Source organism: Trichechus manatus, unplaced genomic scaffold (genome assembly GCF_000243295.1).
Source record: "Trichechus manatus latirostris isolate Lorelei unplaced genomic scaffold, TriManLat1.0 scaffold00044, whole genome shotgun sequence".
NCBI lineage: Eukaryota > Metazoa > Chordata > Mammalia > Sirenia > Trichechidae > Trichechus > Trichechus manatus.
In genome coordinates this window covers 14,835,413-14,856,120 of record NW_004443980.1, presented here as the reverse complement: position 1 = coordinate 14,856,120, position 20,708 = coordinate 14,835,413, and the positions used below count along the sequence as shown (strand labels likewise).

The window sequence follows — 20,708 nt, the reverse complement described above, 5'->3', positions numbered from 1 at the left end:
TTTGGTGTTCTTCATTCTCCTTTACTCCAGGTGGTTGGGACCAATTGATGCATCTTAGATGGCCGCTTGCAAGCTTTTAAGACCCCAGACGCCACTCAGGAAAGGTAGTTCTTTGCAGTAAACTGTTTTCTGGAACACAAAGGATGGGGATGGTGGGAACAGTTCGTAACTATCAACACTTGCCAGAATCACAGGGCTCAGGTAAAATTCAACACTGTCACACCACACAGGTGTGTGTTATGTGTAGAGAGAATAAACGTGGTAAAATGTTAACAATAGTTGTCTTAGTCATCTAGTACCACTATAACAGAAATACCAGTGTATGGCTTTAACAAACAAATTTATTTTCTCACAGTCTAGTAGGCTAGAAGTCCAAATTCAGGGAGTCTGCTCCGGGGGAAGGCCTTCTCTCTCTGTTGGCTCTGGAGGAAGGTCCCTGTCTTCAATCTTCCCTTGGACTAGGAGCTTCTCCGCGCAGGAACCTGGGGTCCAAAGGATGTGCTCTGTTCCCAGCACTGCTTTCTTAGTGGTATGAGGTCCCCCATTCTCTGCTTGCTTCCCTCTCCTTTTATCTCTTGTAAGATAGAAGGTGTTGCAGGCCACACACTAGGGAAACTCCCTTTACATTGGATCAGGGATGTGACCTTAGTAAGGGTGTTATACAATCCCACCCTAATCCTCTTTAACAAAATTACAATAACAAAATGGAGGACAACCGGACAATACTGGGAATTATGGCCCAGCCAAATTGATCACACTTTTAGGGGAGCATAATTCAATCCATGACAATAGCTGAATCTAGTGTTCATTGAACTTAAATTTTTTAATTTTTTAAAAGAAATTTTCAGTATGCTTGAAAATTTTCAACACAAAAATTTGGGAAATAATTTCATCTTTATCTTCAAATAATTCCATTTCAGCTCTGTTTCAGCTAGTCTTTCCTGGCATACTCCTCTTTTCTTACTCAAGGAACTTCCTCAGAACAATTACCAAATACATCATGCCACTTGGTATTACAATTTGTGATTTATATGTTTGGCTCCGTCACTCAACTGGAAGTTCCTTAAAGTAAGGATTGTGTTTTATAAATCACTGCACAAAACTTACTATGGTGAATTACTCATATTAGACCATCTGTTGATGCTTATTAAGCCAAAGAACAATAAGAAATAGAAGCCACACAGAATCTACTTTAAATATTGGTTTGTAATTTATACAGTATAGAATTCATTCAGCTTTCAAAGAACTTTACAATCTGTTTCCTCAGATGTTCATTATTACTGAGGGGCTCAAATTCTTCACAATTTATATGTGTTATTTAAAAGTAGAACTTAAAGTTCTAACTTTGACATGATAAATAATACTTTGCCTTTAAGTAAAGGGTTTACAAAAAAACTTTATAACTCTTACATGACTAAATTTTACATTTTCCTGAATTGAAAAATGTGTTTAACTTATTAAAAAAAAAAAAACAGTTGCTGTCAAGTTGACTCCAACTCATGGAAACCCCATGTGTGTCAGAGAGGAACTGTTCTCCATAGTGTTTTCAAAGGCTGACTTTTCAAAAGCTGATTGCTGGGCCTTTCTCTGAGGCGTCTCTCGGTGGACTCTAACCACCAGCCTTTCAGTTAGCAGCTGAGGACATTAACCATTTGTACCACCCAGGGACTCCAAATGAATTTATAGATGGCTAAGAAAAGGCATATAAAGAGGTCAAGTGATCTATCCTAACACACATTACCAATTCTCAATACTTTCTCTTTTCAATGATGCATGCTTGTTTTCTACTTCAAGAGTTGGATTGTGCCTTACAGGAAACCTAAAATAAACTCCTAGATCAAGAAATGTGACTTGATTCATTAAAAAAATATTTGTAAGTACTGTGCACTTTCAGCTGTACTTTATGAAAATTCATAAAGATTTCCCTGCCTCAGTCTTCCTCTTGATACAGGTCCACTTCATTTATAAAACAATAAATAATAAATCAGCATTTATTTTGCTGATTTAAGGTTTTTATCCAAAAGTTCAGCCATGGCTTCTTCGTCTGCTGATTGAAGCAGTCTCTGAATTAGCTGATCCAGGGCCTTCTCACCACATAGAAATTCCTGGTAAAAGACAGAGCTATTGTGAAAATCTGATTATTAGAAATAAATGAGAAACAAAGCAAAGAGTTAAGTGTATATTTACTTCATTTCCTTATGTCGTTCTCGTGTGCCGTTGAGTCGATTCCGACTCACAGTGACCTTATATGACAGGGTAGAACTGCCCCATAGGGTTTCCTAGGCTGTTACCTTTACGGGAGCAAATCGCCAGGTCTTTTCTCCCACGGAGCAGCTGGTGAGTTTGAACTGCTGACCTTACGGTTAGCAACTGAGCTCTAAAGCAACTCAAATCCCTCCTCTTGTAGAAAACTTTCTAGGTCATTCTAAACCTATACTTTCTTTAAACTCCTATGATATTTACTGTGTTTACCATTCATGAATTACCCTTCAAAATTTAAAAAAATGTTTCTAAGTCAACTTTATTGAGATATAATTTACATACAATAAAATGAACAATTTTTAAGCATCTACTTTGATGAGTTTTGACAAATATACCTCTATATAATGAGAATCCTAATCAAGATGTGGAACATTTCCATCACCCCAGAAGGTTCCCTTGTGGCCTTTTACAGTCAAGTTTCCTAACTCCAGGCAACCACTGATGTGTTTTCATCACTATAATTTAGTGTTACCTCTCCTAGAATACTACCTAAATGCCATCATACAGTGTGTATTCTTTTGTGCATGGCTTCTTTCATTCAAGCTAATGATTTTGCAATTCATTCATGTGTTTGCATATATCAGTAATTTTAGTTTGTTCCTTTTTATTACTGAGTAGTATCCTATTGTAAGGATATACCACAATTTATCCATTCACCTCTTGATGGTCATTTGGGTTGTTTCCCATTTTTCGACTGATCCTTATCTTTTTTTTTAAAGTCAGGTTTATTAGGGTATAATTTGCATATATTAAAACTCATCCTTTTTGGTATACACTTCAATGAGTTTTCACAAATGCATACAGTCGTGTAACCAATGAACTATCTTTTGACATCCCTTGAATCAAACGGTCATTCTTCACTTATGTTTCTATTTAGTACTGAATACATAGTTGTTTCCATAACCTGACTCTTAGCTTTGTATATCTTTAGATTTGTCATGGTCCTTTTCACCACAGGGGTTTGAATAAACACTGTCTGACAGTTTGACTTGCCCTCAGACCAAGCCAAGATAAGTGGAACAGAAAAAGATGAAAAGAAAAGGGAAACATATTTTTTAAAAGTAGTATTCCCCATAGAGTTTATTCACTTTATGGCCTTGATTAAATTACTTCAGTTGGCTCTGACACTCCTTTTAGAAATGTTCTCGATATTAGAAAGGTATAATCTCTGAAGTAGGGTCACTATGAGTTGGAATTAACTCGATGGCAACAGGTTTTATACTACTACATCTTCTTCCAGTTAGGTGTACTTAATTAGCAGCTGCATTTCCTTGCAGGTAGGTAGTGAATGATTCTCCTTGCGCTTTCCTTTCAGGCAGGGAAAAAAAAAAAGGGAAAGAGAGGAATGTAGAAAAGCCAAATAGATTACTCTAATTTTAAAAGTCAATCAAAATGTGCATCAATCATCACACTGCATACGTGTTTAAAACCTCTAAAGATATTACATTTATGAGGAACTATCAGACAGACAGAGACATACACACATCTGATCATCAATTCAAGTTCACCTTTTGGGACAGATTATTCTTCATTCTGTCTTTCCAATAGGCTGGTTGGTGATTATTAAAGCATAACCTGTTGCCGTCAAGTTGATTCTGACACATAGCTACCCTACAGGACAGAGCAGAACTGCCCCATAGAGTTTCCAAGGCTGTAATCCTTATGGAAGTAGACTGCCACATCTTTCTCTCGCAGAGCGGCTGGTGGCTTCAAACTGCCAACCTTTTGGTTGGCAGTTGAGTGCTTTAACCACTGCACCACTGGTGCACCCTATTAAAGCATACTAGTATAATTTTCCTTATTATTTTTGAGTCTGGTATGATAGTGTAGTTAGCAATAGCATGTCAGTATTTTGGCTAAACTCATGTATTTTATAATTATAAAATCTATTTGGATGTTTCATAGCTGAATACTATACTGTACACCTAGGTGCCCATCTAAAAAATAATACTGGTCACAAGAATGTGGCTGTCTCAGGAAAAATCGTCACTACTACCAGAAAAACAACGGAAAGAACGTGGTGTAATTAGAACAATATGGCTAAACATATTTGGTTATTACTGTGTGTTTCCTGAGGAAAGGGAAGTTAGCAAATATTTTCTCCATTTCTACAAGACTACTATGTTCATATGAAGGCAGCCTTAAATTGCCTAGAAGACAGAGGAAGTAGCATAAGATACATAGAAATATATACATATGTTAAGAAAATATAGTATGTAGAACAGGCAAGTATATAGAAATCAAAATTTATTAGTGGTTACCAGGGGTGGTCAGGAGGGAGGGGAAAAGGAAGACACAATGCTTAGGGAACACTGAGCTTCTGTGTTCAGGAGGATGATGGAAAAATTCGGGAATGGTTAATGATGGTTGAACAACATGATGAACGTAACTGTCACTGAACTATACATGTGAAGATTGTAGAAATGGCAAATGTTTTGTTACCTATATATTTACCTCAATAAAAAAAAAACCATCTCCATTGTAAAATGTAAAATTAAGACTTTGAATTCAAGTATGGAACGGGACAGAATCAAGTAAAAGAATCAACATGGCACCAAGAACAGGACCAAAACTTTCTGTCTTCTGCCTTTTCCATGTAGCCATTTATGCGAACTTGTTCACTTTTCCCCTTCAACAGAAGTGAATGGGAAAATTTTTGTGCTTCATCATTCATGTATAAATGTTAGTGGTCCTGGTTACAAGGGATTTCACTAGGTTAATGTTCAAGCCATCTTGACATGGTCTTTTCCTCAATAGCATTAATTGTAACAGCTGAATTTAATGAATACAAACTGTGTAGGTAGAATTCTAAGAAGCTCTTTGGTTTATACACCTTGTATAATTCCCTCCCCTTAAGTGCTAGCAGAATCTGTGAATATTATAGGATATCATTCCCATGATTAGGTGCCTAATCAGTTGACTTTAAGTTAATCAAAAAGGTATTATCCAAGTGGGCCTGAGCCCTTCCTGCAAGAAGAGATTTGAAGCATGAGAAGGTATATGGGGGGCCACATGGCAAGCAACTGTGGGTGGTCCTTAGAAGCTTAAAGCAGCCCCCAGCTGACTGCCAGCAAGACAATGGGGACCTCAGTCCTACGACCTCAAGGAAATGGAATTCTGTGGACAAACACACGAGCTTTGAAGGGGACTCCAAGCTCCAGAAAGAAAGGCAGTTTGGCCAACACCTTTGATTCCAGCCTTGCGTGAGACCCACAAGGCCATACCTAGACTTCTGACCTCCAGAAACTTAATAGTTATAATTTCTAATAGAAAATGAATATGCATGTGTATACGTATGTTGAATGTATGTTAATATATTGTGATTGCCCAACAAAGAATTTGGAATTGTAAAAGACGTCAAAATGTTACAAAGACCATATTTCTAACCAACCAATAAAAATGCTTGCAAATTTTAGGGTACTAATGTAAACTAGCTTAATGGTTTTAAATTACTTGGTGATATTTTCTAGTTGATTCCAGCTCATAGCAACCCTACAGGACAGAGGAGAACTGCACCACAGGGTTTCCAAGGAGCAACTGGTGGATTCGAACTGCCGAACTTTTTGGTTAGCAGCCAAACTCCTAACCACTGTGCCACCAGGGCTCCTATTTTAGAATAGCTCTCTAAAACTTGACTATACTTCCTTTGCAAATCAAAGGTAGATAAAGGATGTGATGTAATGTGTGCCGTTGAATTGATTCCGATTCACAGCGGCCCTATATGACAGCAGAACTGTCCCATAGGGTTTTCTAGGCTGTAACCTTTATACTCAGTAATATTACCTTAATATCACGAACTTCATATGCTATCCTGTGGTCAGTGACTCTATCCTGGGTGAAATTATATGTCCGTATTCTCTCTGACTGGGCTCTTGTTCCCACCTGTGCCATAACAAAAAACAATTTGTATTTTAACTTTACAAATTACCTTCATTACAATGGAAAAAGTATTTGCAATGGACTTTTAACAGTTCAAATATTTCCTAAAAGTCATATATATAAGTGATGAGGAACAAAAAAAGGCAGAGCTTAACATTCAAGACTACACATCTGTAAAGCTTAGTTACGGAATAAGAATCAATGCCGCTTTGCTCTGTCAAATTCCAAATATTTCAACCAAATTAATCATTTTTCCACACCAATCAGTTCCTCCTGGTTTCTATGACACTACCATTTTCCCATTCACGCAAGCAGGAAATACTAACATTTAGCAATTTAACAACCACTTTCTGGGAGCTTACTATCTGTCAGGTTCTGATAAACACTGGGGGAGAAACCACCTTCGACTCATCCCATTCTCTAACTGCCCACTTCCAACTGGATTCAAGGGTCCCTTATATCCTGCCCTTTCCATTTCTACTGTCATTCAAGGGCTCACTACTTTCACCTACATTCCTGCAAAAATATCCTGATTAGTCTTCTCTGCTTAATTGTGTCGCCTTGCTTAGTCTTCCTAAAGCAAGGTTTTCTGCTAAATTTTCTTTGGTACCTTCTTGTCTACTAAGCAGACACAACTCAACTCAGCTTTCAAGGCACTTCATAATGTGGCCAACCTCCCCAGTGATATTTCTGAAAATTATATGAACCTCTAACATGCTGCTTATTATACCATATCATTATTACATATCTGTTAACTCTGCTAAAACACTATCTCAAGGAATGTCCTTTCCTAACAAATCTCCTACCAACTCTGCCTTTCCTGGTCCTAACAAACTGGAAGTGTTATTTCCCTCCTTTGAAACCCCTTGTGCTGGTAATCTCCCTCACAGCACAGTCTCCTGTTTCCCTTAGGCAAGAGTTATTTGTATTCATCTTAGTCTGCTCATCTCCCCCACCTCTCCAAAGCACCACACCTTCTCTCATCTGCTTTCACTTTTTAAGATTAATACAAAAACAAAAAAGACGTTTCCGTAATTCATTTTCTTAACTTCTAAAGCAAGCAATGTGAAACTGAATTCCTAAACATGGCTGATTATCAGGGAAATTTAAGAAAAATTACAATTCCTAAACCCAACCTTGGATATACTGAGTAGTCACAGATTAAGTATTTTTAAAACATTTCCTGGGCCATCCATTCTGACCATCATTTGGGTGTGGAAACTGCTATCCTAAAGAACCATGTTGATGCTCGGGGCGCACCCCCGATCCATTATATCAGAATCTCTAGAGGTAAGTCCTAGGCATCTACAAAGCCCTTTAGATGATTTAAGTCAGCCAGGGTTAAGAACCTGGCCCAGTATAATGCCTTCCATATAACAGCCACTGTATATATTGGTTAAACAAAAACTTCTAAGCATTAGAAATCCCTATTAAGAAATGTCAGGCCCTAATATATGGTATAAATAAAGTATCAAACATAACTAAAAATGCACACATGATACAAGATGAACTAGATAAATGGGACCTCCTAAAAATTAAACACTTATGCTCAACAAAAGACTTCTCCAAAAGAGTCAAAAGAACCTACAGACTGGGAAATAAATTTTGGCTACAAAATATCCAACAAGGGACTAATCTCTAAAATTTATAGAAAACTTAAACATCTCAACAATAAAAAGACAAACAATCCAGTTAAAAAAACGAGCAGAAGATATGAATAGACACTTCACCAAAGGAGACATTCAGGCTGCTGACAAACATATGAAGAAATGCTTGCAATCATTAGCTATTAGAGAGATGCAAATCAAAACTACAATGTGGTACCATCTCACCCCGACACTACTGGCACTAATTAAAAAAAAAAAGAAAAACAGAAAGTAACAAGTGTTGGTGAGGTTGCCAGGAGATCAGAACTCTTATACACTGTTGGTGGGAATGTAAAATGGTATAACCACTTTGGAAAACAGTATGGTGCTTCCTCAAAAAGCTAGAAATAGAAATACTGTATGATCTAGCAATCCTACTCCTAGGTATATACCCTAAAGAAATAAGAGCTGTGACATGATTAGACATATGCACTATCATTGCAGCATTTTTCACAATAGCAAAAAGATGGGAACAACCTAAGTGCCCATCAGCAGATGAACAGACTAACAGACTGTGGTGCATATACACAATGGAACACTACACAATAATAAAGAATAATGACAAATCTGCGAAACATCTCACAACATGGATGAATTTGGACGACATTATGCTGAGTCAAATAAGTCAATCACAAAAAGGCAAATATTGTATGAGACCACTACCACAAAGTAACAACAATAGATTTACACACTGGAAAAAAAGAAAAAACATTCTTTGATGGCTACCAGGGACGGGAGGATGAGGGAGGGAAAATTACTGATTAAATAGAAGACACGAGTTAATATTGGTGAAGGGAAAGGCAATATAAGCGGGAAGTCAGTACAGTAGGACCAAGGCAAGAGAGGACACTGAGAGGAACATAAGGGTAAAGGGCAACTCCAGTAACTACTATAGCTTAGACAATCCTGCAGCAATAGTATTAACAAACAATAATTTACAAATGGACAAATAGGTAGATAGATATGCCAAGAGGCATGGGAGGATGGATGTAAGGGAACACACTCACCAGCATATATAGGTTTGGTAGTGGATATTTCTAGATACATGATTGTAGGTGCCGCTCATATAGAGCACACAAGGGGTAAAGTCAGGGAAATCTCTTAGACATAACCAAACACCTCGTGGGATAAAGTTCCTAGGCTAGAAGACAAAGGACCACAGACTCAGGGGACATCTATGTCAACTGGCATAACATAGTACACAAAGTCAACGTTCTGCATCCTACTTTGGTGAGTAGCGTCTAGGGTCTTAAAAGCTTGCTAGCGACCACCTAAGATACAACTATTGGTCTCTTCCCATCCAGAGTGAGGGAGAGTGAAGGAGACCAAAGACTCAGTGGAGCAATCAGTCCAAAGGACCAATGGACCACATGCACCACAGCTTACACAACCTTGAGACCAGAAGAACTAAATGGTGCCTGGCTACCACTACCAACTGCTCTGACTGGGATCAAAACAGAGGGTCCTGGACAGAGTGGAAGAAATCTGTAGGACAAAAAAATCTAATTCACAAAAAAGACCAGGCTTGCTGGTCTGACAGAGACTGGAGGAATCCCTAAGACTATGGCCCTAAGACACCCTTCTGACCTCGAAATTAAGCCATTCCTGGAGACTAACTCCGAGCCAAACAATAGACAAGCATATAAGATAAACAATAACACTGGAGAGGAATGTACTCCTTAGAACAATCAATTATAAGATAAGAAGACAGGAAGGTCTAGATAATCAGGAAGAAAAAAAATGGGTGAACAGGGACAAAAATGAGGAGAGTGCTGACATACTGTGGGGAATGAAACTAAGGTCATGAAACACTTTATGTACAAACTATCAAACAGGAAACTAATTTGCTCTGTAAACTTTTCACCTAAAGCACAATTAAAAAAAAGAAAAGAAATTTTAGGCAGGTAGACAAGTGATTTTGGAAAGAGGGGGACAGGGAGGTCTTTTCTGGCCTCTCAAATCAGACTACTAAGGAAGATACACACAATCTGCAAAAGGCCAATTTTGAATATTAATTTAAAAAATTACTATGTGGAATCCCTAGCACCCAAATGTAAAATGGCAAGGAAATCCTAACGTCTTTTATTAATTCAAAAGTGCCAGGGTTCGCGGTGTTTATGTTATCATTTAGTTGCTAAGAAATTACAGTTTGTAACTGAACATTTCGTATTTGCAAATATAGATACTGATGCTGCTCCACAATTTGGGATTATCAAATAGGGGATTAACAGACGATTTAACCTGTCACTTTTACTTCTTGCGAGTTAGAATGTGGGTAAGGAAAGCTAGAAGGGCAAAAATGTGAGAAGACTAGGGCATCTAAGTGAGAAGAATAATTAATGTTTAGGTTTATACAATTCATCATCCTAGTAAATTTAATTTATTGTAGGTACACCTACCTGCAAATAACACAAAAGCACAATTATTTCTGCATTCTGCTTTCTCTGCTAACCTCTCTGAGACAACCTTCACTGTTCTCAGAATTATAACATGCAACACTGTTTATTAAAAACGATTATCTTTATTCATTTTGCTTAGAATTTATTATTTAAGTATTGCAATAAATAATACTGTATATACATATAATACAAAATTCAAAAGGTATAAAAGGGTATGTTGTTAGTTGCTGTCGAGTCGATTCCAACTCATGGCAACCCCACGTGTGCAGAAGCTCGACAGGGTTTTCGAGGCTGTGACCTTTTGGAAACAGATCACCAGGACTGTTTTCTGGCAGGTTCGAACCACCAGCCTTTCAGCTAGTAGTTGAGTGCTTAACCATCTGAAAGCCACCCAGCGAAAGATAAATCTCCCACAGCCCCTTGTCCCCAGATTCCATAACAGCAATCCTTGTGTCTTAGTTATCTAGTGCTGCTATAACAGAAATACCATAAGTGCATGGCTTTAACAAAGAGAAATTTATTCTCTCACAGTCCAGTAGGCTACAAGTCCAAATTCAGGGCACCAGCTCCAGGGGAAGGCCCTCTCTCAACTCTGAAGGAAGGTCCGTGTCATCAGTCTTCCCCTGTCCAGGAGCTTCTCCGCGCAGGAACCTCAGGTCCAAAGGACGTGCTCTGCTCCCGGCACTGCTTTCTTGGTGGTATGAGGTTCCCATGTGTCTCTGCTCACTTCTCTCTTTTATGTCTCAAAAGAGACTGGTTTAAGACACTATCCAATCTTGCAGACCTCATCAGTATAACCTCATCATAGTGATAGAGTTTACAACACATCAGGAAATCACGTATAACCCCATCATAGTGATAAGAGTTTACAACACATAAGGAAATCACATCAGGTTACATAATCATACAGTACTGAGCATCATGACCCAGTCAAGCCAACAGACATTTTTGGGGGACACAATTCAATCCATGACACCTTGTAACCAGTTTCTTCCAGTGCCATTTATTTTTGATCCTACGTAAGTTGTAATAATAAAAGAATAGATTTTTAAATTAAAAATCTGAAAATCTATTAATTTCCAAAGAATTACTTCTATTATTATTTTAATCCACTTTTCTCCTAAGACAGTTAGGCTAGAACCACTGGAGGAAACAACTGGGAAATAATTTTTAGTTTACACACATCTCATCATTCATTTGCAAACGAGCATGTTCCCCTATGCTCTCAGACATTTACATTCAAGCAGGAGCAAACACTACACTTTCTACATAGCACAAGGAGTTTTCGTACAGTTATTAAATTATTACACTAAATTAATCTTACCTGCAGTTTCCTAGAGCTTTGTTGTTGACACTTGTCTTTCTCAACAATCTGCTGGTAGAGTTTAGCTCTCAACACACGCAAGGCTATTTCTTTATTTTTTATCTGTGATCGTTCCTGTTGGCATTCTACCACCAGCCCTGAAAAATGATAGGGATCAGAGGTAAAGTGAAGCCTCCACAGGCCAAATTAATATAGAACTGAGGAGCTTATTAAAGGGGAAAGGTTAATCAGGCAAAGATTACAAAGAAAAAATATGTTTCTGTTTTAGCACATTCAGAAACCATACATGGGGTATGATGGTAATAGCTGCAGACGGTTCTTGAGAGTCTGTTGTACTCCCTGGATGGGAAGATGAAAGCAGCATGGTGGCGCATACCTCCATTCCCCAGAGCTCGGCCTCTACGTCTTAGCTCCTTCAGACACTTCTGCAGCTCAACAGTGCAAGCCACTGACACCCCTATGAGGTGCTGCTTCCTTCTCTGTCCTACTCCAGAATTTGTCCCCTTTAAGTCACAGATACACACATAGTAGAAGTTGTAAAAATAACTTCGTATAAAGAAACCAACGGAAAGGAGCTACTTAAAGTCTTAAGAAAGAAGAGTTTATAGTGAGTATGTTTCTGAGTTGTCTAAAAGTTCTAAATCCAGCTAATCAGCACATCTAGCCATACACGTTTTAGCTGGCCTTATTCTGGATTTGGGTGGGTTTGGCCTACTTCACAGTCAGTTCCTAGCTTGAAACTAGCCCCCAAGTAGTGACCCTTGAGAGTTCAGGCTGTGCTGTTCTTGTCTAAAGGTCTGTGTCCAATCTTGCTTTCAGGTACATTAGAAGAAAAAGGCATTTTTCTTTCTGAACCTCTTCCCCTCCCCCCAAAAAACTCCTCTCAGCTTAGGCCAGTTACATTGATGAAGGTAGTAAATATTTTGCTCGAGATATTTTTATTTCCATAAAACTCTACTCTCAAACTATCTGTTTTCTCCCTGTCTAAATATGCTACAGTCTATACCTGCTAGTACTCCAATTAAGCATAAAGGTTTTGCCTCTATTATTGTAAACTTATTTCTTGACAGCCTTACTGCAGCCACATGGTTGGGCTGGGGGTTACTTGCCTCCATCTTCCACGCACTTGCCTGGAGATCTCTTAAATTTGGTATCTTCCTTTCACCACCCCCGAAGAATATGAAAACTCCCATTTCAAGATAGCTAGACTTTCAGGAGCTTTCCTCCAAATTCCTCTTCTTGTCAGCTGACTCTTACTGATATCTGCCTAGGCACCTGCTATCTATTCATATCTACTGGCTCAGATTAGAACAATCAGCCTACAGCTATTACTTAGCAGCTCAGTAATTCCTAAGGGAATGGCCTGATTACATATTTTAATACACGTTCTATAAAGGTGTATTTAATCATACGTACTCTCCCAGAAATAAAGGATTTGGAAAAGAAAAAAGTATGCTGAGTAACAGAAGAGCTGTTGAAACCACAAGGTGCTGGGGTTGGTAGAGAACTTTATAAAAGGGTTTTAGAGAAAATAGATGTTATCAGTGTTGTTTCAACACTCTACAGAAGATTCCAAAATTCTAGGTAGCAAATGGGTAGTACAATGTGGACGTTTAATATATATTTGCTGAATAACTAAACACATTATTTAAAAGATTTGTGATCATAAATGGGAACAAAATACAGTATTTTATAGAATCTATAAAATACATTTTTTCACATTTTAGCATCTCTCAGTTGGGATGTATCTTACAATCACTGGCATGTCATAGCTTAATTGGTAGTGTTTTTTATCATGGTAATAAAATAGTGATGTGTCCTTCAGTTGATGGTTTCTTATTAGATTAGATGAAATAAATTATATATAACCAAAGGAATAATAAAAATCTGTTAACCTTAAAACAAAGATGAGAATGCAAGGGGGGCAGTAATTAATGGAAATGGAACAATCAGAAGGGAAATAATGAGAACGTTCACGCATTATGAAGAAAGTAACCAATGTCACTGAACAACTTGTGTAGAAATTGTTAAATAGGAACCTAAACTGCTGTGTAAACCTTCACTGAAAACAAAATATTATTTTTTTAAAAAAGGACTAATCTCTTGTATAAAACAAAAAGCAAACAAACAAAAAAAATCCGTTAACCTTAAAACGACAAATTGATGTAAAAGATTAAATTTACCTTAGAAGAGTTAGGTGTTACTGATAATCTATGGGATCGAAGGACAGCAGTGGAAGACTCACAGACGCCCACTTTTATTCACCAGCTGGTAACCAACTGACAAGGCTGCTTCACAGCACAAACTATTCATTTGTCTTCATCTTTGTTTGGGTAAGTTCTACCCCCACAAAAAGTAATTTTTCCCTGTACAAACATTTACGTATTTTCTTATGGTAAAAAACAGAGTTTATATAGAGGCACTAGGATAGAAAAGATGCAGTTCTTCAGAGTCCATCGGCATGGAGAAAATGGAGGAATGGCCTAGAGTGCTGACTTTCAATTCTAGCCAGGACATAGCTCCCCTTCTAAGGGTCTCAGAATGGAAGAACTGGGAAAAAGACTGAGTTTTTCTTGAAATAGATGCTGAAATCACAACAATACACGAAGTGTGAAGAAGTGGCCTCAAGATATCACCTACCCATAACTACATGGATTCATTAGAGTTAGCAGGCCTTGAGAGAAATGAAGTCTTGATACATGCTACAATATGGATGGAGCTAGAAGTTATTATGCTAAGTGAAATAAGTCAGTCACAAAAGGATAAATATCGTATGACCTCAATTATATAAAAGGACAAGAATAAGCAACTGTACAGAGACCAAAATTTATTAATGGTTATCAGGGGTGGGAGGGAGGGAAAAAGGGGGGTTACTGCATATGGAGTACTGAGTTTCGGTTTACAGTGATGGAAAAATTACACTGATTACAGGTAGGGTTACACAGCCGATTACTGTAATTGCTGTCAATAAGTTGTACACCTGTAAAAAGTTGAATTGGCAAAAGTTGTGTGACAGATACATTCACACCAATGACCAAAAAAAAAAAAAAGAGTAGCTGCTGAGGCTGCTTATGTACAACCAAACACCTCACGGGATTTGGTTCCTTGGTTTGGAGGTTTAGGGTCATGGTTTCATGGGACATCCCAGTTAAGTGGCCTAATAACGTGTTTAGTGCTCCTGTTCCACCTCCTAGTTTGTTGCGTAGTGCCCAGGGTCTTACAAGCTTGCAAGTGGCCATCCAAGGCACAATTGGTCTCTATTCACCTGGAGCAACAGAGGAAGAAGAATAGTCAGGAATAGGAGGAAATGGAATGCATGGCTAATTGCCTCCATGAACAACTGCCTCCTTCACCATGAGACCAGAAGAACTGGATGGTGCCCAGCTACCATCACTGAACATTTTAATCAAAGATTCTATAGATGAATCCTTATCAAAAGGGAGAAAATGTAGAACAGAATTTCAAATTCTCACATACGCTAGACTTTCCAGAGCAATGGAGGCTGGATGAACCCCTGAAATTATTGTCCTGGGATAATCTTTAAACCTTAACCCAAAAATATTCCCTGACATCTTCTTAAAACCAAACAATAGTTTAGCTTAACTAGTAACAAATATCTGCCTTGAGCATTATGCCCTTTTAAGATCCATCTATAGGGGATCAAACTGACAACCGCAACTCAAAAGATTAGATAGGAACTTTAGGGGAGTGAATTTATGTTAATGGGGGAGGAACAACTCAGAAAAGGAGGGTGTGAATGGTTGTACAACTCGAAGAATCTAATCAATGTCACTGAATTATACATGTAGAAACTGTTGAATTGGTGTATGTTCTGTTGTGTATATCCTCAACAATTAAAAAAAGAGTTAGTAGACTTTGATATGCCTCGCCCAAAGGGGAAGTTTAAAGGTAAGCCTCAAGGCCTCATTTATATCAAAGAACAAGATCCAAGTAGTTAAATAATTTGGCCCAAGGTAAGTTTGGAAACACAATGATCAGTCATCTTTTTAAAAGCAGGTAATTTATTGCTGCACAGGGTAAGTTTTAAACCCATTAATATGTTTTGAAATATTTTGGATCAATTGTTAGAATTTAAGTTAGTTTTTGCCTCATTTTTATTTTTAAATTCATTTTAAGATAACTATTCCTGTTCTGGACTGCTTATAATACAGAATAATATTGAACAATACAGGCATTAATTGAAAACACCCTAAAACTCAACAATCTGTGAATTGCTTAAATAAATTATGGTAGGCTACAAAATATATAACCTTATTTTAGGGGAAAAATGATATATTAGATATGTATAGAGAAGAAAATTATCTGAAAGGATACACCAAAGATAAATACAATAATAGTTACTGGGTATGGTTATAGATGTTTCATATTCTTTTGCTTATATGTATATTCTAATATTTTATGGAATAAAAATCAATAAAACTTAAGAGAAACTATAAAATTATCCTATTGTGCATTTAGGGTTGTTTCAACTTTTGGTACTATAAACTGTGTAAAGCAATAATAATTGGCTGAAAATTAATTTAAAATTTAAAACTGACATCTGATTTCAAGATGGTCGTCTTTCTTTTGAAAATCACACTAAAACAATAAGAAAAACAAAACAAACACAAACTCCATCTGAAATGAAACTAGGTGACATATGTAATCTTCAAATACAACATATGACAGAAAGTGGATGAAGAACGGTGGTATGGACTGAATTGTGCCCCCCTAAAACATGTGTTGAATTCCTGTGGATATAATCCTGTTTGGAAATAAAGGTTTTCTTTTGTTATGTTAATGGGGCCACACCAGTGTAAGGTGGATCCTAAACTTAATCACTTGTGAGTTATAAAAATACGAGAACAGACACAGAGACACACACAGGGGAAAGACGCCATATGGAGACAGACACAGACACACACAGTGGATGCATCTACAAGCCCAGGAACTACTAGAAGCTGAAACAGACAAAAAAGAACACCCTCCCCATAGTTACGCCCTGAATTCAGACTTCTAGCCTCCTGAACTACGAGAAAATAAATCTCTGTTCTTTAAAGCCACCCACTTGTGGTATTTCTGTTATGGCAGCACTAGGTAACTAAGACAGGGGCCTTAGATCCACAACTGCAGGGTCATCTTTAAAGGGTGCAAGGAACCAGACACTAACATAGGATTATTTTCTTCCAAATGCTGAATTAAGTTTTATAAGGTGTGAAAAAAAGGTTGAAAGTATACAAGCAAAGGGACATGCTCACCTGTGGGGATATGGACGAGTCTGACAGCACTATCGGTTGTATTAACATGCTGTCCTCCTGCTCCTCTGGCTCGAAATGTATCTACTCGCAAATCCCTGGGGTCCACTTTCACATCTACCTAGAGCAAAAGGTGTGGTACGAGTAATTCTACACTTAGTGAACACTTTAATACTAAATTTATTCCAAGATTTTTCAAATAAAATGTACTGTTTTGTGTTAAAAGAAGTCATAGCCATTAGACTAAGAGGAGAAATAACTTACAAAAAAAGAAAGAATCACAAACTCTCTATTCCAATGGCATGCTATTTTTTAACACTGACTTAGGATGTTTTGAGATAACTGAGTTAAGTAATCTTTTGTAAGTTTCATCATAAGATAACCAAACCCAAACTCGTTGCTGTCAAGTTGATTCCGACTCATAGCGATCCTACAGGACAGAGTAGAACCGCCCCATAGGGTTTCCAAGGAATGGCTGGTGAATTCAAACTGCCGGCCTTTTGGTTAGCAGCCAGGTTTTTAACCACTGTACCACCAGGGCACCCATTCTAAGACAGAACATACTAAAAAGAAAAAAAAAAAAAATCTGTGTGTACCTGTATATGACTAAATAAAGTTACAAAATATTGCTGTTTTTGAAGGGAAGTCGAACATTTTGTTTCGATATACATCACTTACTTGTATGAATGACAGACATTATGGGTGATTTTTCTCTTTGAAAAGTACACTAATAACAGGGTCAACGTTAGAATCTAAAATATCACTCAGTTGGTAGTTCTTTGTATTTTTCCTCTAAGTACTATACAGTGAATTGTGCCAAAAAAGCAAGATTATACAGAAGGAAGATTATTATAGTGCAAAGATTATAATACACATTTTTGATTAAAATATGCTAGTGTTGGCCACCTTAAATTTTCACTAAGCACTAAAGAAATTAAGAGTAATTTCCCATTTCATATGGTTATAGTGTATTAAGTAGTTAGTTAGCAAGTATGTGAATATCAAATACCATTGTCTCCCAAATGTGACAGAAACTACCTCATGACTTTTGGAGAATTCTGAACATAGAAACAATGACTTAGTAACAAAAAGAATTTTAAACACCAATTAAAAGAACATGACCTTGTTCTTTTAGAAAAGTGGAGCCTCCATTAAATGAGTTTAACTTTCAAAAACACAGAGGAAAAAAAAAAAGAATAGAAGGAAATAAGGATGGAAGCAAGACGACTCTATGGTTTGATTTCTGGATGATATAAATGTTTACAACCCATCCCATTGCTGTCAAGTCAATTTTGACTCACAGCGACCCTACAGGACAGACTAGAACTGCCCCATAGGGTTTCCATGGCTGTAAATCTTTACAGAAGCAGACTGTCAGATTTTTCTCCCATGGAGCGGGTTGGAACCACCGAACTTTTCATTAGCAGCGAAGCGCTTAACCACTGTGCCACCAGGGCTGCTTTAAATGTTTATATATGCCAAAACTAAAATTAAATAAACGAGGAAAGAAAAATAGTATCTTAAAATTGAATACAAGCAGAAACACATGAACAGAAATATTTATCATATTGATGGCATAGCCACACAGAAAACAAGAATTTCTGATGCTCTCTGAACAAGTGCTCTGACTATGCATTCTTGGTGGCATATATTGTAACGACAGAAATCTTAAACTTTACTCAGTAGTTTACCGTTAGTAATGTCGGTATTGTAATTTTGAACTATTTTATGTATACTGAATAATAAAGCGAGTTAAGTAAATATATATTTAGAGAGATTAAGAAATAAGAGTTTTACTCTGACGGGTTGTTGTTGTTGTGTGCCGTTGAGTTGATCCTAAGAGCTATCCCCTGCGACAGAGTAGAACTGCCCTATAAGGTTTCGCAGGCTGTTTAATCCTTATGAAAGCAGATCGCCAGGTCTTTCTCCCATAGAATGGCTGGGTGGGTTCTAACCGAAAGCTTTTTGGTTAGCAGCCGAGAGCTTAACCACTGTACCACAAGGGCTCCTTATTCTAAGAGGAAAGAGATATAAATACAAATGCAAGAAGTTGAGGAGGAGGAACTCTGTTACTATTAAATCTGAATTGGTAATAATAATACGAACTTGTGATTTAAAAACATATATTTCCCAAGTTTGTCCACTGATACTACTGGACAAATTTGGACAATTTGAGCATCAAAAAAGAATAATAATTCATTGAACTAAAAAATAAATCCAGGAGTCTATAATGTCCTTTATAGATAAATGGCAGACGGGATGACAGAATTAGAAATTCACCATTTTCCAACAACAAACTAAATAACTGATTCCAAGAAGGACCACCAACTGATGTAAAAACCATGGATAAAAGGCACTGGGAGCAGGATAGATGTACCCTAGAGATTACTTAGTAATTACAAACGGAAAAATATACTTTCACAATGGAGAGATTTTTGTGGTCACCACCTTAACTAAATGCTCAAACTAAGCATCACTAACAGTGGGACAATTTGACATTATGTGCCTTCTAATAAGATGCAACATGAATATAACTTCACTTATTAAGTATTCTTGTTCAAAACTTGTAACCGGAATGGAACAGAACATTTAGATATAAATTTCAATATAGTACAGGGGATAAAACAACAAGTTAAATAGCACCATGAGAAAACAATCAGATAAATCCAGAATGTGACACATTCGACAAGATAATTGCTCTGAACTCTTAAAAAAGTCAATGTCATAAAAAAATACAAAACTTGGGAGGCTGTTCCAGACTTAAAGAGACATAACAACTAACTGCAATGTGTGAAACTTGATTGGATTCTGGTTTTTAAAAATAGCTATAAAAATATGACTGGGGAAATGATAAAATGGACAGAATATTAGATAATATTACAGGATTATTGCCGATTTTCACAGATAACGGTATTGTGCTTATACTGCATAGGAGAATATCCTCTTTATTCTTAGAAGAAATATGTTGAAGATTTGGGGGGTGAAGTCTCATGATGTCTGCCATGTCCTTTAGAGTTCATTAAAGAAATGTACATACATATGTACAGAAATCAAGCAAAGAGCCTTGGTGGCACGATTAAGCACTCGGCTCCTAACTGTAAGTTTGGCAGTTCAAACTCACTCAGGGCTCCACAGCAGAAAGACCTGGTGATCTGCTTCCATAAAGATTACAGCCTAGGAAACCTTATGGGGCAGTTCTACTGTGTCATGGAATTGATGCAAGTTGCAAATCGACTCAACAGTATCTAACAACAACACACACCAGGAATTAAGCAGATGTGGCAAAATGTTAACAACTGCTGATTCCAGAAAAAGTTATACACCTACTCCTCACTTATCGACTATCTCGTTATTTGACATTTTGCATGTATGCCAACAGTAAAAGCTCTACTATCCGACTATTTTGCACATTAACAACCTTTGCTTGGCAGTAATGAACGCTGAGGTGCAAGGCGAGAGTAATGCTGGCTGTGATGGTTAAGGTTATGTATTATCTTGGCTGGGCCATGATTCTCAGTGGTTTGGCAGTTATGTAATGATATAATTTGGCGGTTATGTAATAATACAGTCATCCTCCACTTTGTGATGTGATGTAGCTATCCTTCATTTTCATGTAATGCCAATTTTCATATAATGACCCGGTCTTTGGAACCTACCCATGTCGGTAAGTGAGGAGTAGGTGTACAAGCTTTCATTGTACTATTCTTTCAACTTTCTCCATGTTAAATTTAAAAAAAAAAAATAGGGAAGATGGCTGTATTCAACTCATAAGACATACAAACCTTTCAGAGATATTACATCACTGACCTCAGTGATGTAATATTATCTATGGAATCAATTTTCTTTTTTAAGATAGAACTTAGGCAACAACATTAAAGAAGGTCTGTGAATTGTTGTTTTGAAAAAAAGTGACTTCTATTTTAAAAAACAAACAAACAAATAT

The 20,708-nt window shown here is 37.3% G+C and overlaps 1 protein-coding gene across 13 annotated transcripts in view; it reads right to left on the bottom strand.

The window, feature by feature from the left end:
* Positions 1 to 807: 807 nt before the first annotated feature.
* The window catches only part of MTRF1 (mitochondrial translation release factor 1), a 56,832-nt gene continuing 36,931 nt past the window's right edge, over positions 808 to 20,708 (bottom strand). For 11 of the 13 annotated variants that reach the window (XM_004376618.2, XM_023731634.1, XM_023731629.1 and 8 more), the window contains 4 exons: positions 16,769 to 16,886; positions 11,511 to 11,647; positions 6,046 to 6,144; positions 808 to 2,105 (listed from right to left, as the gene is read on the bottom strand). In XM_004376618.2, coding sequence (XP_004376675.1) covers positions 1,992 to 2,105; positions 6,046 to 6,144; positions 11,511 to 11,647; positions 16,769 to 16,886 — 468 coding nt within the window. In that variant the 3' untranslated portion in view covers positions 808 to 1,991. Of the gene's footprint in view, positions 2,106 to 5,504; positions 6,145 to 11,043; positions 11,202 to 11,510; positions 11,648 to 16,768; positions 16,887 to 20,708 lie in introns of those variants that run through there. The other 2 variants (XM_023731638.1, XM_023731639.1) reach the window with 2 other exon arrangements.